This window comes from Cetorhinus maximus, chromosome 6, assembly GCF_964194155.1.
Source record: "Cetorhinus maximus chromosome 6, sCetMax3.hap1.1, whole genome shotgun sequence".
NCBI lineage: Eukaryota > Metazoa > Chordata > Chondrichthyes > Lamniformes > Cetorhinidae > Cetorhinus > Cetorhinus maximus.
Window position 1 is genome coordinate 156,346,813 of NC_135884.1, and position 15,650 is coordinate 156,362,462.

Here is a 15,650-nt window from a genome sequence, read left to right on the forward strand (position 1 = left end):
ACAGTTCCTTCCTGTCCCAGTATTGCCATGTCAGTGTGCCATGAAATGGATCTCCCTTTTCTATACCACCCCTTCAGTCATACATTCACCTCTCTAACCTGCTAATTCCTATTCCAATTTGCACGTGGCTCAGGTAATAATCCATGGATTATAACCCGTCAGATCCTGTTCTTGAATTTAGCTCTTTGTCCTCGGTACACTATAATCAGTCCCTTTTGCCCACTCTTCCCAATGTTGTTTGTGTCAACAGGAATCACAATCTCCCTCTCCCTTCCCAATATCTTTTCACGCCAGTTCGAGCTGTCACCTGGCATCAGGTAGGCAACAAACCATGTGGGACTCTCAATCCTACTTACAAAGGATGCTATCCATCCCCTAATCATTAAGTCCCGGACTACAACATTACACTTGAACCCGAGAACCAATGCCCATCGTCTGTTTTAACTGTGGGGGGGGGTCTAGAACATGGGTCACAGTCTCAGGATACAGGGTAGACCATTTAGGACTGAGACGAGGAGAAACTTCTTCACTCAGAGGGTGGTGAACCTGTGGAATTCTCTATCACAGAGGCTGTGGAGGCCAAGTTACTGAATATATTCAAGAAGGAAATTGATATATTTCTGGACTCTGAAGGTGTCAAGGGGTATGGGGAGAGCACAGGAGTACGGTGTTGAGATAGAGGATCAGCCATGATCATATTGATAGGCGGAGGAGGCCCGAAGGGCTGAATGACCAACTCCTGCTCTTATTTTCTATGTTTCTATGTAATTGTATTATATTGTGAGCATTAGCTGGGGATTCATTTGTGATCCTATAAATAGGAACAGACTGAAACTGCAGGGGTTTAGTGAGGAGGTGCATGTTTGTTAAGTGTAACTCTGTAAATAAATGCTTTTAAAAGTAGATAAAGATTGGTTCCAGTTCTATCCTTCACCACACACACTCCTTCCCCACTAAATTCCCAACATTTGCACCCAGTGTGCGATATACTCTGTGGCACACTTCCCCATCGGTGATTCCCAGAGAGAACACTCTCGGCTGTAACCCAGAGAATACTCACCGCTTCAGCAGATCTGCATGGGACACAGAGGGGGAGTCTTTGCCCTCTCTGCCACTGTCACTCCCGCCACTACCCTGCTGCGGTCTGGAGTCCCCTGAGCTGTTGTCACTGTCCTGCGGGTTCCTACTTCTTGGTTTTGATCTGTGTTTGTGCTTCTTGTGTTTCTTTCTCTGACAAGCAAAAGAAACAAATTTCTATAATGTCCTCCACCATCTTGGGACGTCCCAAAGAGCTTTACAAGTGACGAAGCACTTTTTAAAGTGTACTCATCGTTCTAGTATAGGTAAAACAGAGCCAATCTCCACAGACAAGCTTCCTCAGTACTGACCCTCTGACAGTGCAGCACTCCCTCAGTACTGACCCTCTGACAGTGCAGCACTCCCTCAATACTGACCCTCTGACAGTGCAGCACTCCCTCAGTACTGACCCTCCGACAGTGCAGCGCTCCCTCAGTACTGACCCTCTGACAGTGCAGCACTCCCTCAGTACTGACCCTCTGACAGTGCAGCGCTCCCGCTGACGCACAGGGTGTGTCAGCCTGGATTATACGTTCCCCAATGGGGCTTGAATCAATGATTCTCTGACTCAGAGGTGAGATTCCAAACCACTGAACCACTGTAAGAGACCAGACACCAAGCTCCACTTAGGACCTACAGGACGGCTTTGTACAATGGATCCATTTCAATCATGCGAAATAGCCAGGCTGAGAATTCACATTTATGTTTATAAAGCAGGGTTGTGTTCAAGTATTTTCAAGCTGGTGAAGCACCTCGAGGTACAGGACTCTCACTGGTGGCCAGATCAATAAGAACATCGCGTGGGAGCACTGGGGAATTTATAAGATTGGAGGAGGGCACGAGGTATAACCACATCAAAAATGATTGCAAGTGCGCTCTACTCTAACTTCCCATGAAGCCCCCATAAACAGAGACTGTTAAAGGAACATCGGTGAGGGTCTCGGCCAGTTTCCTTCAGTGGAGAGGGTGTGGGCCGGTCAGTGTCTCTCAGTGGGGAGGGTGTGGGCCGGTCAGTGTCTCTCAGTGGGGAGGATGTGGGCCGGTCAGTGTCTCTCAGTGGGGAGGGTGTGGGCCGGTCAGTGTCTCTCAGTGGGGAGGGTGTGGGCTGGTCAGTGTCTCTCAGTGGGGAGGGTGTGGGCTGGTCAGTGTCTCTCAGTGGGGAGGGTGTGAGCCGGTAAGTGTCCTTCAGTGGGAGGGTGTGGGCCGGTAAGTGTCCTTCAGTGGGAGGGTGTGGGCCGGTCAGTGTCTCTCAGTGGGAGGGTGTGGGCCGGTAAATGTCCTTCAGTGGGAGGGTGTGGGCCGGTCAGTGTCTCTCAGTGGGGAGGGTGTGGGCCGGTCAGTGTCTCTCAGTGGGGAGGGTGTGGGCTGGTCAGTGTCTCTCAGTGGGGAGGGTGTGAGCCGGTAAGTGTCCTTCAGTGGGAGGGTGTGGGCTGGTCAGTGTCTCTCAGTGGGGAGGGTGTGGGCCGGTAAGTGTCCTTCAGTGGGAGGGTGTGGGCTGGTCAGTGTCTCTCAGTGGGAGGGTGTGGGCTGGTCAGTGTCTCTCAGTGGGGAGAGTGTGGGCCGGTCAGTGTCTCTCAGTGGGGAGGGTGTGGGCCAGTCAGTGTCTCTCAGTGGGGAGGGTGTGGGCTGGTCAGTGTCTCTCAGTGGGAGGGTGTGGGCCGGTCAGTGTCTCTCAGTGGGGAGAGTGTGGGCCGGTCAGTGTCTCTCAGTGGGAGGGTGTGGGCCGGTCAGTGTCTCTCAGTGGGAGGGTGTGGGCCGGTCAGTGTCTCTCAGTGGGGAGGGTGTGGGCCGGTCAGTGTCTCTCAGTGGGGAGGGTGTGGGCCGGTCAGTGTCTCTCAGTGGGGAGGGTGTGGGCCGGTCAGTGTCTCTCAGTGGGGAGGGTGTGGGCCGGTCAGTGTCTCTCAGTGGGAGGGTGTGGGCCGGTCAGTGTCTCTCAGTGGGAGGGTGTGGGCCGGTCAGTGTCTCTCAGTGGGGAGGGTGTGGGCCGGTCAGTGTCTCTCAGTGGGGAGGGTGTGGGCCGGTCAGTGTCTCTCAGTGGGGAGAGTGTGGGCCGGTCAGTGTCTCTCAGTGGGGAGGGTGTGGGCTGGTCAGTGTCTCTCAGTGGGAGAGTGTGGGCCGGTCAGTGTCTCTCAGTGGGAGGGTGTGGGCCGGTCAGTGTCTCTCAGTGGGAGAGTGTGGGCCGGTCAGTGTCTCTCAGTGGGAGGGTGTGGGCCGGTCAGTGTCTCTCAGTGGGGAGGGTGTGGGCTGGTCAGTGTCTCTCAGTGGGAGGGTGTGGGCCGGTCAGTGTCTCTCAGTGGGAGGGTGTGGGCCGGTCAGTGTCTCTCAGTGGGAGGGTGTGGGCCGGTCAGTGTCTCTCAGTGGGAGGGTGTGGGCCGGTCAGTGTCTCTCAGTGGGAGGGTGTGGGCCGGTCAGTGTCCTTCAGTGGGGAGGGTGTGGGCTGGTCAGTGTCTCTCAGTGGGAGGGTGTGGGCCGGTCAGTGTCTCAGTGGGGAGGGTGTGGGCCGGTCAGTGTCTCTCAGTGGGGAGGGTGTGGGCCGGTCAGTGTCTCTCAGTGGGGAGGGTGTGGGCCGGTCAGTGTCTCTCAGTGGGAGGGTGTGGGCCGGTCAGTGTCTCTCAGTGGGAGAGTGTGGGCCGGTCAGTGTCTCTCAGTGGGGAGGGTGTGGGCCGGTCAGTGTCTCTCAGTGGGGAGGGTGTGGGCCGGTCAGTGTCTCTCAGTGGGGAGGGTGTGGGCCGGTCAGTGTCTCTCAGTGGGGAGAGTGTGGGCCGGTCAGTGTCTCTCAGTGGGAGGGTGTGGGCCGGTCAGTGTCTCTCAGTGGGGAGAGTGTGGGCCGGTCAGTGTCTCTCAGTGGGGAGAGTGTGGGCCGGTCAGTGTCTCTCAGTGGGAGGGTGTGGGCCGGTCAGTGTCTCTCAGTGGGGAGGGTGTGGGCCGGTCAGTGTCTCTCAGTGGGGAGGGTGTGGGCCGGTCAGTGTCTCTCAGTGGGGAGGGTGTGGGCCGGTCAGTGTCTCTCAGTGGGGAGAGTGTGGGCCGGTCAGTGTCTCTCAGTGGGGAGGGTGTGGGCCGGTCAGTGTCTCTCAGTGGGGAGGGTGTGGGCCGGTCAGTGTCTCTCAGTGGGGAGGGTGTGGGCCGGTCAGTGTCTCTCAGTGGGGAGGGTGTGGGCCGGTCAGTGTCTCTCAGTGGGGAGGGTGTGGGCCGGTCAGTGTCTCTCAGTGGGAGGGTGTGGGCCGGTCAGTGTCTCTCAGTGGGGAGGGTGTGGGCCGGTCAGTGTCTCTCAGTGGGGAGAGTGTGGGCCGGTCAGTGTCTCTCAGTGGGGAGAGTGTGGGCCGGTCAGTGTCTCTCAGTGGGGAGAGTGTGGGCCGGTCAGTGTCTCTCAGTGGGAGGGTGTGGGCCGGTCAGTGTCTCTCAGTGGGGAGGGTGTGGGCCGGTCAGTGTCTCTCAGTGGGGAGGGTGTGGGCCGGTCAGTGTCTCTCAGTGGGGAGGGTGTGGGCCGGTCAGTGTCTCTCAGTGGGAGGGTGTGGGCCGGTCAGTGTCTCTCAGTGGGGAGGGTGTGGGCCGGTCAGTGTCTCTCAGTGGGAGGGTGTGGGCTGGTCAGTGTCTCTCAGTGGGAGAGTGTGGGCCGGTCAGTGTCTCTCAGTGGGGAGGGTGTGGGCCGGTCAGTGTCTCTCAGAGGGGAGGGTGTGGGCTGGTCAGTGTCTCTCAGTGGGGAGGGTGTGGGCCGGTCAGTGTCTCTCAGTGGGAGGGTGTGGGCCGGTCAGTGTCTCTCAGTGGGAGGGTGTGGGCTGGTCAGTGTCTCTCAGTGGGGAGGGTGTGGGCCGGTCAGTGTCTCTCAGTGGGGAGGGTGTGGGCCGGTCAGTGTCTCTCAGTGGGGAGGGTGTGGGCCGGTCAGTGTCTCTCAGGGGGGAGAGTGTGGGCTGGGCCACAATGTTGGTGGATTATTGTCTAAGTGAATAGGCAGAAAGTGAACGGAATTAATGGTATTCTGGGACAACAAATACTGGGCCAGAGACCCTGGAGACTGCACTGTACGATCGGGGAGTGGGGGTGTGCGCAGGGTGGGGAAGAGCAGTCTCCCATTTCAATTCTCTCTGTGGGGGGAACTCTGGCTGTGATGCATAGCATTTCCCAGCAACAGGACAGATTCAGCTGGGAGAATTTATACCGGGTGTCTCAGGGCGTTTCCAACACATTCATTCCCCTCCAGCACATTCCCCAATGCTCTGAACTGACCTTCTCCTTTTTTGCTTTCTTTCCTTTCTGTCTGTCTTTGTGTTTCTTTTTCTGTTTGTCCTTCTGCTGAGCTGTGCTGCTACTGCATTCCTCTGACCACCTGCATTTCGATACTGGAGAACCCGTGTTGTAATCGGGCGATGGACGGGAGTTACCTTCAGCTGAACAGAAATCACAACCCACATTACATCAATGCTGTAAATCACTCATCCAAAACTGAACAGATACCAAGTATAATCTCCTCTATAAAATCTAAGCTTTTACTGAGTGCAACATTCCTCTATATAATCTATATCACATCTAACCAAGTATCCTCTCCTGTGTCGTTAGTAATCTATACTGCTACTGACTCTCACACTTGTACATCATAGAATCATATAGCACAAGGACATTCAGCCCACTGCATCAGTGCCGGCTCTTGCAAAGAGCTAGCCAATTAGTCCCTGCTCTTACCCCATACCACTGTTATTTTCCCCATTAAGTATTTATCTAATTCCCTTTTAAAAGTTCCTATTGAATCTGCTCCCAACCCCATTTAAGCAGCGCGTTCCATATCACAATACTCAGAGTAAAGGAACGATCTCCTCAAAATCCGCTTCTGGCTCTTTTCAGTCCGCGTCCTCTGGTGACTGACGCCCCCCTGCTAGTGGAAATAGTTTCTCCATATTTGCTCTGTCTTAATGCTTCATCATTTTGAACATTTCAATTAAATCCCCTTCTTAACCTTCTCTGCTCGAAGGAGAATGACCCAGATTCTCCCATTTCTCCATAACTCCATATCCCTCATTTCTGGGGTCATTCGAATAAATCTCTTCACAACCTCTCCAAAGCCTTGATATTCTTCCAAAGCTACACTGCTCTGAAATGCACATAGTGCCCCAGCTGATGCATTACCAGTGATTTATGAAAGGTTCAATATAACTGCCTTGTTTTTTACTGTAGTCTACACACTGAAGATTGCTATCTAGCTGCAGGATTTACACCGGAATCAGTATCTCACCGAAGAGCAGAGCTGGGGGTAGCCTGGGCCCGAATTCCTGGGTGTCTGTGGGTTTCTGGGGGCTGCACTGCGCAGTTTGTGGGTTTTGTTCAGGCTCTTTCACTAAGAGTAAAAAGAACAAATCATTTTGAGTTATTATGTACAGCCAACTGCAACTACACAAAGTGAACAACTGGTTACTGGATTCAAAAACACATTAAATATATACAGTAAAGCTCCCTCTACACTGTCCCATCACTCCCAGGGCAGGTACAGCACGGGGTTAGATACAGAGTAAAGCTCCCTCTACACTGTCCCCGTCAAACACTCCCAGGACAGGTACAGCATGGGGTTAGATACAGAGTAAAGCTCCCTCTACACCATCCCCATCAAACACTCCCAGGACAGGTACAGCACGGGGTTAGATACAGAGTAAAGCTCCCTCTACACTGTCCCCATCAAACACTCCCAGGACAGGTACAGCATGGGGTTAGATACAGAGTAAAGCTCCCTCTACACTGTCCCCATCAAACACTCCCAGGACAGGTACAGCACGGGGTTAGATACAGAGTAAAGCTCCCTCTACACTGTCCCCATCAAACACTCCCAGGACAGGCACAGCACGGGGTTAGATACAGAGTAAAGCTCCCTCTACACTGTCCCCATCAAACACTCCCAGGACAGGTACAGCACGGGGTTAGATACAGAGTAAAGCTCCCTCTACACTGTCCCCATCAAAGACTCCCAGGACAGGTACAGCATGGGGTTAGATACAGAGTAAAGCTCCCTCTACACCGTCCCCATCAAACACTCCCAGGACAGATACAGCACGGGGTTAGATACAGAGTAAAGCTCCCTCTACACTGTCCCCATCAAACACTCCCAGGACAGGTACAGCACGGGGTTAGATACAGAGTAAAGCTCCCTCTACACTGTCCCCATCAAACACTCCCAGGACAGGTACAGCACGGGGTTAGATATAGAGTAAAGCTCCCTCTACACTGTCCCCATCAAACACTCTCAGGACAGGTACAGCACGGGGTTAGATACAGAGTAAAGCTCCCTCTACACTGTCCCCATCAAACACTCCCAGGACAGGTACAGCACGGGGTTAGATACAGAGTAAAGCTCCCTCTACACCGTCCCCATCAAACACTCCCAGGACAGGTACAGCACGGGGTTAGATACAGAGTAAAGCTCCCTCTACACTGTCCCCATCAAACACTCCCAGGACAGGTACAGCACGGGGTTAGATACAGAGTAAAACTCCCTCTACACTGTCCCCATCAAACACTCCCAGGACAGGTACAGCACGGGGTTAGATACAGAGTAAAGCTCCCTCTACACTGTCCCCATCAAACACTCCCAGGACAGGTACAGCACGGGGTTAGATACAGAGTAAAGCTCCCTCCACACTGTCCCCATCAAACACTCCCAGGACAGGTACAGCATGGGGTTAGATACAGAGTAAAGCTCCCTCTACACTGTCCCCATCAAACACTCCCAGGACAGGTACAACACGGGGTTAGATACAGAGTAAAGTTCCCTCTACACCATCCCCATCAAACACTCCCAGAGTCATAGAGTCATAGAATTATACAGCACAGAAACAGGCCCTTCGGCCCATTGTGTCCGTGCTGCCATCAAGCACCTATTCTAATCCCATTTTCCAGTACTTGGCCCGTAGCCCTGTATGCTATGGCATTTCCAGTGTTCATCTAAATACTTCTTAAATGTTGTGAGGGTTCCTGCCTCTACCACCCCCTCAGGCAGTGTGTTCCAGATTCCAACCACCCTCTGGGTGAAAAAAAAAGTCCTCAAATCCCCTCTAAACCTCCTGCCCCTTACCTTAAATCTATGCCCCCTGGATATTGACACCTCCATTAAGAGGAAAAGTTTCTTCCTATCTACGTCCCTCATAATTTTGTTTACCTCTATCAGGTCCCCCCCTGAGGTTTCTCTGCTCGAATGAAAATAACCCTAGCCTATCCAATCTCTCTTCATAGCTGAAACACTCCAGCCCAGACAACATCCTGGTGAATCTCCTCTGCACCCTCTCCAGTGCAATCACATCCTTCATATAGTGTGATGACCAGAACTGCACAAAGTACTCCAGCTGTGGTCTAATCAGCATTTTATACAGCTCCAACATAACCTCCCTGCTCTTATATTCTATGCCGTGGCTACTAAAGGCAAGTATCCCATATGCCTCCTTAACCACCTTATCTACCTGTGCCGCTACCTTCTGGATTCTATGGACATGTACACCAAGGTCCCTCTGATCCTCTGTACTTCCTAGGGTCCTACCATTCATTGTGTATTCCCTTGCCGTGTTAGTCCTCCCAAAATGCATCACCTCACACTTCTCAGGATTAAATTCCATTTGCCTCTGCTCTGCCCATCTTACCAGCCCATCTATATCATCCTGTAATCTAAGGCTCTCACTATTTATGACTCCACCAATTTTCGTGTCATCTGCAAACTTACTGATCACACCTCCTATATTCACGTCTAAATCATTAATGTACACTACAAACAGCAAGGGTCCCAGCACTGATCCCTGCGGTACACCACTCGTTACAGGCTTCCAATCGCAAAAACAACCTTCGACCATCACCCTCTGCCTCCTGCCACTAAGACAATTTTGGATCCAGTTTGTCAAATTGCCCTGGATCCCATGGGCTCTTACCTTCTTGACCATTCTCCCATGCGAGACCTTGTCAAAAGCCTTACTGAAGTCCATGTAGACTACATCAACTGCACTGCCCTCACCTACACAACTAGTCACCTCCTCAAAAAATTCAATCAAATTTGTTAGACATGATCTCCCCCTGACAAAGCCATGCTGACTATCCCTGATTAATTCCTGCCTCTCCAAATGGAGATTAATCCTGTCCCTCAGAAATTTTTCGAATAGTTTCCCTACCTGATGTTAGACTCACTGGCCTGAAATTGCCTGGTTTATCCCTACTACCCTTCTTGAATAATGGTACCATATTCACTGTCCTCCAGTCTTCTGGCACCTCTCCTGTGGCCAGAGAGGATTTGAAAATTAGTGTCAGAGCCCCTGCAATCTCCTCCCTTACCTCACACAGCAGCCTGGGATACATTTCATCTGGGCCTGGGGATTTATCCACTTTTAAGCCTGCTAAAACCTCCTCCCTTTCAATACTAATTTGTTCAAGTATATCACAGTTCTCCTCCCTGATTTCTACACCTACATTGTCCTTCTCCATAGTGAACACAGTGAAAAGTAATCATTCAAAACCTCACCTACATCCTCCAGCTCCATGCACAGATTGCCACTCTGGTCCCTAATGGGCCCTACTCTTTCCCTGGTTATCCTCTTGCCCTTAATAAATTTATAAAATGCCTTTGGATTTTCCTTTATCTTGCCCGCCAGTGTTTTTTCATGCCCCCTCTTCGCTCTCCTAATCACTTTTTAAAGTTCCCCCCTACACTTTCTATAATCCTCTAGGGCATCCGCTGTTTTCAGCCCTGTGTATCTGCCATAAGACTCCTGTTCTTTTCCTTATCCAATCCTCTATATCCCTTGACACCCAGGGTTCCCTGGACTTGTTGGTCCCACCCTTCAGCTTAACGGGAACATGTTGGCCCCGAACTCTCACTATTTCCTTTTTAAATGACTCCCACTGGTCTGATGTAGACTTTCCTACAAGCAGCTGCTCCCAGTCCACTTTGGCCAGATCCTGTCTTGTCAGATTGAAATCAGCCTTCCCCCAATTCAGGACCTTTATTTCCAGTCCATCTTTGTCCTTTTCCATAACTACCTTAAATCTTACAGAGTTATGGTCACTATCCCTGAAATGCTCCCCCACTGACACTTCTACCACTTGCCCAGCTTCATTCCCCAAAATTAGGTCCAGTATCGCCCCTTCTCTTGTAGGATTTTCTAGGTGCTGGCTCAAAAAACTCTCCTGGATGCACTTTAAGAATTCTGCCCCCTCTAAACCTTTCACACTAAGACTATCCAAGTTAATATTGGGGAAGTTGAAATCCCCTATTATTACCCTATTATTTTTACACTTCTCTGAGATTTGCCTACATATCTGCTCCTCTATCTCCCCCTAACTGTTTGCCTATAGTGCACTCTCAGCAAAGTGATTGCCTCCTTTTTGCTTTTAAGTTCTACTCATATGACCTCATTTGAGGAACCTTCTAAGATACCATCCCTCCTTACTGCAGTAATTGACTCCTTGACCAATAGTGCAAAGCCACCTCCTCTTTTACACCCCACCACCTCATGCCTGAAAATTCTACAGCCTGGAATATTGAGCTGCCAGTCCTGCCCTTCCCTCAACCATGTCTCTGGGATAGCAACAATATCATATTCCCATGTGTTAATCAACCCCCTCAATTCATCTGTCTTACTTATAAGATTCCTTGTGTTAAAGTAGATGCAATCCAGCCTTGCATTATTCCCTTGTGCTTCAACAGGTTTATATATGCACTGCCTTCCAGACTGACTTGGTTTCTCTTTTATATTTGGCTGTGCATCACCCCCTACTGTACCTTCACTCCGTTTCCCATCCTCCTGCCAAATTAGTTTAACACCCCCCCCAAACCAACAGCACTAGCAAAACTCCCTGCAAGGATGTTGGTCCCACTCTGTTTCAGGTGCAACCCATCTGACTTGTACAAGCCCCACCTTCACCAGAAACAGACCCAGTGATCCAGGAAACTAAAGCCCTCCCTCCTGCACAATCTCGTCAGCCATTCATTCCTCCTCTCTATCCTCCTATTCCTATACTCACTAGCATGTGGCACAGGGAGTAATCCAGAGATTACAACCTTTGAGGTCCTGCTTTTTAATCTGCTACCTAGCTCCCTAAATTCTTGTTGCATCCCTCTTTCTACCTATGTCATTGGTACCAATGTGAACCACAACCTCTGACCGTTCGTCCTCCTCCTTTAGAATGCCCTGCAGCCGTTCTGTGACATCCTTGACCCTGGCACCAGGGAGGTAACACACCATCCCAGAGTCACGTCTATGGCCGCAGAAGCACCTCTCTGCACCCCTCACTATTGAGCCTCCTACCACTATTGCTCTTGCACTCTTACTCCTCCCCCATTGTGCAGCTGAGCTACCCACAGAGCCGTGAACTTGGCTCTGGCTGCACTCTCCAGGGGAACCGTTTCCCAACACAGAAAAATGGTTCTTGAGTGAGATGCACTCTGGGGCTTTCCTGACTACCTGCCTGCCTCCCTTCTTCTGACTGGTGGTCACCCATTCCCTCTTTGACTTCACTTCCTTAAGCTGCGGAGTGACCACATCCAAAAACGTGCTATCCACATAACCCTCAGCCTCGCGAATGCCCCACTGTGTCTCCTCCAGCTGACGCTCTGAAACCCGTTGCTGAAGCTGGTCAAGCCGATGGCACTTCCTGCACATGTGGTCATCCAGGCTGCAAGGAGTGTCTAAGAATTCCCACGTACTGCAGGCCGTACAACACACGGGACTGAGCTCCCTTGCCATACTTTTTGTTTGTTTTTAATTAAAAGACTATTTCCTTAAATTTAAGCCCCGCTCTGCTCACTGAAGTCTCCAAGCAGATACAGAGGTTAGATACAGAGTAAAGGTCCCTCTACACTGTCCCCATCAAACACTCCCAGGACAGGTACAGCACGGGGTTAGATACAGAGTAAAGCTCCCTCTACACTGTCCCCATCAAACACTCCCAGGACAGGTACAGCACGGGGTTAGGTACAGAGTAAAGCTCCCTCTACACTGTCCCCATCAAACACTCCCAGGACAGATACAGCACAGGGTTAGATACAGAGTAAAGCTCCCTCTACACTGTCACCATCAAACACTCCCAGGACAGGTACAGCACGGGGTTAGATACAGAGTAAAGCTCCCTCTACACCGTCCCCATCAAACACTCCCAGGACAGGTACAGCATGGGATTAGATACAGAGTAAAGCTCCCTCTACACTGTCCCCATCAAACACTCCCAGGACAGGTACAGCACAGGGTTAGATACAGAGTAAAGCTCCCTCTACACTGTCACCATCAAACACTCCCAGGACAGGTACAGTACGGGATTAGTTACAGAGTAAAGCTCCCTCTACACTATGCGACACTACAGCTGACCATAGAGTAGTACAGAGCGGCATTGTCAAGTTGGTGAGCCCACTCTCTAGAGGCGTTACATTCGAGAAAGGAAAAACTACTGTAACCATCAAACGATTGCATGTAAGCAATCACAGAGCTGCTCAGTAAACTAACCTGGTTGACAGTCTGAGGTGGGTATTGGCGGTACCAACTCCACTGTAGCTTGCACTCCAGGAGGGGGGTCCACTTCACTGGGCTCCTCATCTTCATCCTCATCTGCCTCATCGGAGGAGGAAGATGAAGACTTTTCCTCAGATGAACTGGCAAAGATAGCTTTGAATAAGTCCATGGACGGGCGTTTTTCTTCCTCCTCAGCATCTACCTGCAAGGAAAGAAGAAAATTACCTTTAATATAACAAAAAAAAGTCAAAGCCACAAGCCTGGGAATGATTGATGATTGCTGTTAAAATTATCTAGTACAATTACTCTGGTTAGGCTACAACTAGAGTAACACATCCAGTTCTGGTCACCAGACTTTAGAAAGGATGTGAGGGTCCTAGAGATGGTGCAGAGATTTACCAAAATGGTTCCAGGGATGAGGGATTTTAGGATGGAGAAGCTGAGGTTGTCCTCCTTGGAGGAGAGGAGGTTGAGGGAGATGTGTACAAGATTATTGTATAAGGTAGACAAAGTAAAACTTCCCATTAGCTGATGGTACAAGGACTAGGGGAACATAGATTTATGCTTTACAGAAAAATAACTTTTTTTATGCAGTGTCTGGTAACGACGTGGAACTCGCTGTCTATGAGTGTGGGTGGAAGCGGATGTGATTAATGATTTCAACAGGAAACTGAATGGGACTTGAATGAAATAAATTTTCAGGGCTATGGGAATGAAATAAATTTTCAGGGCTATGGGAATAAAATGGGGGAATGGGACTGACAAGTTTACAGAGAACTGGTATGGACTCGATGGGACAAATGGCATCCTTCTGTGCCGTCATGATTGCATGAATCTATGAAAAAGCCAGAAGAGGACTTAACTGACAGATGGAGTAGCGAGGTCGATTTACTGTTAACCCCTATCCCCATTCTTTGGATTACATTGAATTTTTAAAAATTCATTTACAGGATGTGGGCTTCCCTGGCTGGGCCAGCATTTATTGCCCATCCCCAATTTGTGAAAACTTGAAAGTATAAGGGAAACAGGTAAGAGGAGACAGCCAACATGGTGTTAGGAGTAAGAAGCTATGTTTGATGAAGTTACAAATCATATGGATAGAGGTGAGACCCAGTATTAAAATTAGCCTTTGGCACTGTCCTATATAAAAGAGCACTGGGTAAGAACAGGGCCCAGGACAAGTGTTTTTATTGGTTACTTGTACTTGCGATGTGGGCCATCCCGAGATGCCCGGAGGTCAATGTTTACCTCAGCAGGTAAGGGTGGGACTGGAGTCACTTGTAAGCCAGACCATGTCAGGGTGCTAACTGCATTTCCCGAAGGGTATTAATGAACCAGCTGGGTTTTAAGACAACCCAACATCTATTTTTATTTTTTCCCCTGTGTCAGTCCACAAATTTATTGAAATCAGTTTAAAAATTTCCTTGTTGTGACTGGAATTTATAACCTCTGGGTTGACAGTCTCATATCAAAACCAGTACCATTCCCATGGGAATGCAATGAATAGGATTAAAGAATATTGCATTTTGTCCAGGCCTGTTATAATTTCTTATGGTAAAGGGCAGACTGCACACAGTTATTTTATATGGGGCCAAGCCACTTTGTAGAGAATTATCAAAACATTTTTCTTTTGTACTCAGTTCATCTCAAGACAAACACTAAAATCCTATTTATCTTTTCAATGGGTTTTTTAAAAACTTGTAAAGTTTCTATATCAGTTATCTTTCCTCTTTCATGGCCCATGATGTTTACCATTTACGGTTTATTTCCCATTCTTTATACCTGTTCTCAAATCAAGGCACCTTACGTTTACCTGTGCTAATCTGTACCTGCCACCTCTCTGCCCATTCTCCCAGCCTCATTATGTTCTTTCTGGCAATTTGCTACTCCTCCCAGGTTCAGCAGAAAATGTTGATGCCCAACTCTTTACGCTTGAAAATCCAGTTCAATTCTCTAGAGAGAGAAGCAAAGAGGTTCTAATACTGAATCCAGAGTGTTCCACTAGTCAGAGGCTTCTCCCCCAATCTAACAAACATCCAGTTACTGCAATCCCCGACAATGCCTTCCCACCATCCATACATCAGGCTCGGCTTTTCTGAACAATTCATTATGTGGCACTTTTCAAATGGTGCCTGGGAGTCCATATAAACTCTATCTACCACACACCCATGTCTGCAGTTCCCATTTCGCTCTCAGAAAATCCTGTAAGATTACTCAAACGTCACTGCTACCACAGGTACCTCCTCTGCAATTTTATTTTCTCTGTCCTGTTCGATTTCTTTCTCTGTATGTCGTGTTAATCTTGTTTCTGCTGCAGTATTCAAACCAATCAGGTTAGAAGTACGATCAATGATATCCTTCTCCTTGTCCTCTGCCGACAGGTCCCACCTGGACCTTCTTCTGGATTCAGGTGGTTTCAGAGCACCTGGTTCAAACAGAGAATTTATTACATTTGAGATTATATTCATGTTTCTGAATAATTCACAAACAAAATCTCTGAATTCTCTGTAAAGTTCACAAAACACTGAATTCTGTCCGTTTCGGGAGCCAGGTCCCATCAGTTACTCCCCAGGTTTTTATTTTATCTGTTACCTGTCAAACCACTCCGCCCCCTCCCAGCCCCCGAAGGTGCTGACACTTGCTGCAGTAATAATCTATGGTGCTGGTTATTGGCTGGTACTTTATGCAAGTCGCCGTGGCGTGAAACTAGTCAGTGCGTATCAGCTGACTGTCTGTGGGAGGCACCACAGCTGAGCTGACCCTGCTCACCGGCAGGGGGCTTAATCCAGTGAGACGCACGCCCACCGGCAGGGGGCTTAATCCAGTGAGACGCACGCCCACCGGCAGGGGGCTTAATCCAGTGTGGTGCACGCCCACCGGCAGGGGGCTTAATCCAGTGAGGTGCACGCCCACCGGCAGGGGGCTTAATCCAGTGAGGCGCACGCCCACCGGCAGGGGGCTTAATCCAGTGAGGCGCACGCCCACCGGCAGGGGGCTTAATCCAGTGAGGCGCACGCCCACCGGCAGGGGGCTTAATCCAGTGAGGCGCACGCCCACTGGCAGGGGGCTTAATCCAGTGAGGCGCACGCCCACTGGCAGGGGGCTTAATCCAGT

At 50.1% G+C, this 15,650-nt stretch overlaps 1 protein-coding gene across 3 annotated transcripts in view; it reads right to left on the reverse strand.

The window, feature by feature from the left end:
* gpatch1 (G patch domain containing 1) overlaps positions 1-15,650 on the reverse strand; it is a 65,671-nt gene that overhangs the window by 7,005 nt on the left and 43,016 nt on the right. For all 3 annotated transcript variants that reach the window (XM_078544704.1, XM_078544703.1, XM_078544702.1), the window contains exons 15-19: positions 14,777-14,961; positions 12,531-12,738; positions 6,302-6,403; positions 5,302-5,462; positions 1,061-1,230 (exon numbers count right to left, since the gene is read on the reverse strand). In XM_078544704.1, coding sequence (XP_078400830.1) covers positions 1,061-1,230; positions 5,302-5,462; positions 6,302-6,403; positions 12,531-12,738; positions 14,777-14,961 — 826 coding nt within the window. The remainder of the gene's footprint in view (positions 1-1,060; positions 1,231-5,301; positions 5,463-6,301; positions 6,404-12,530; positions 12,739-14,776; positions 14,962-15,650) is intronic.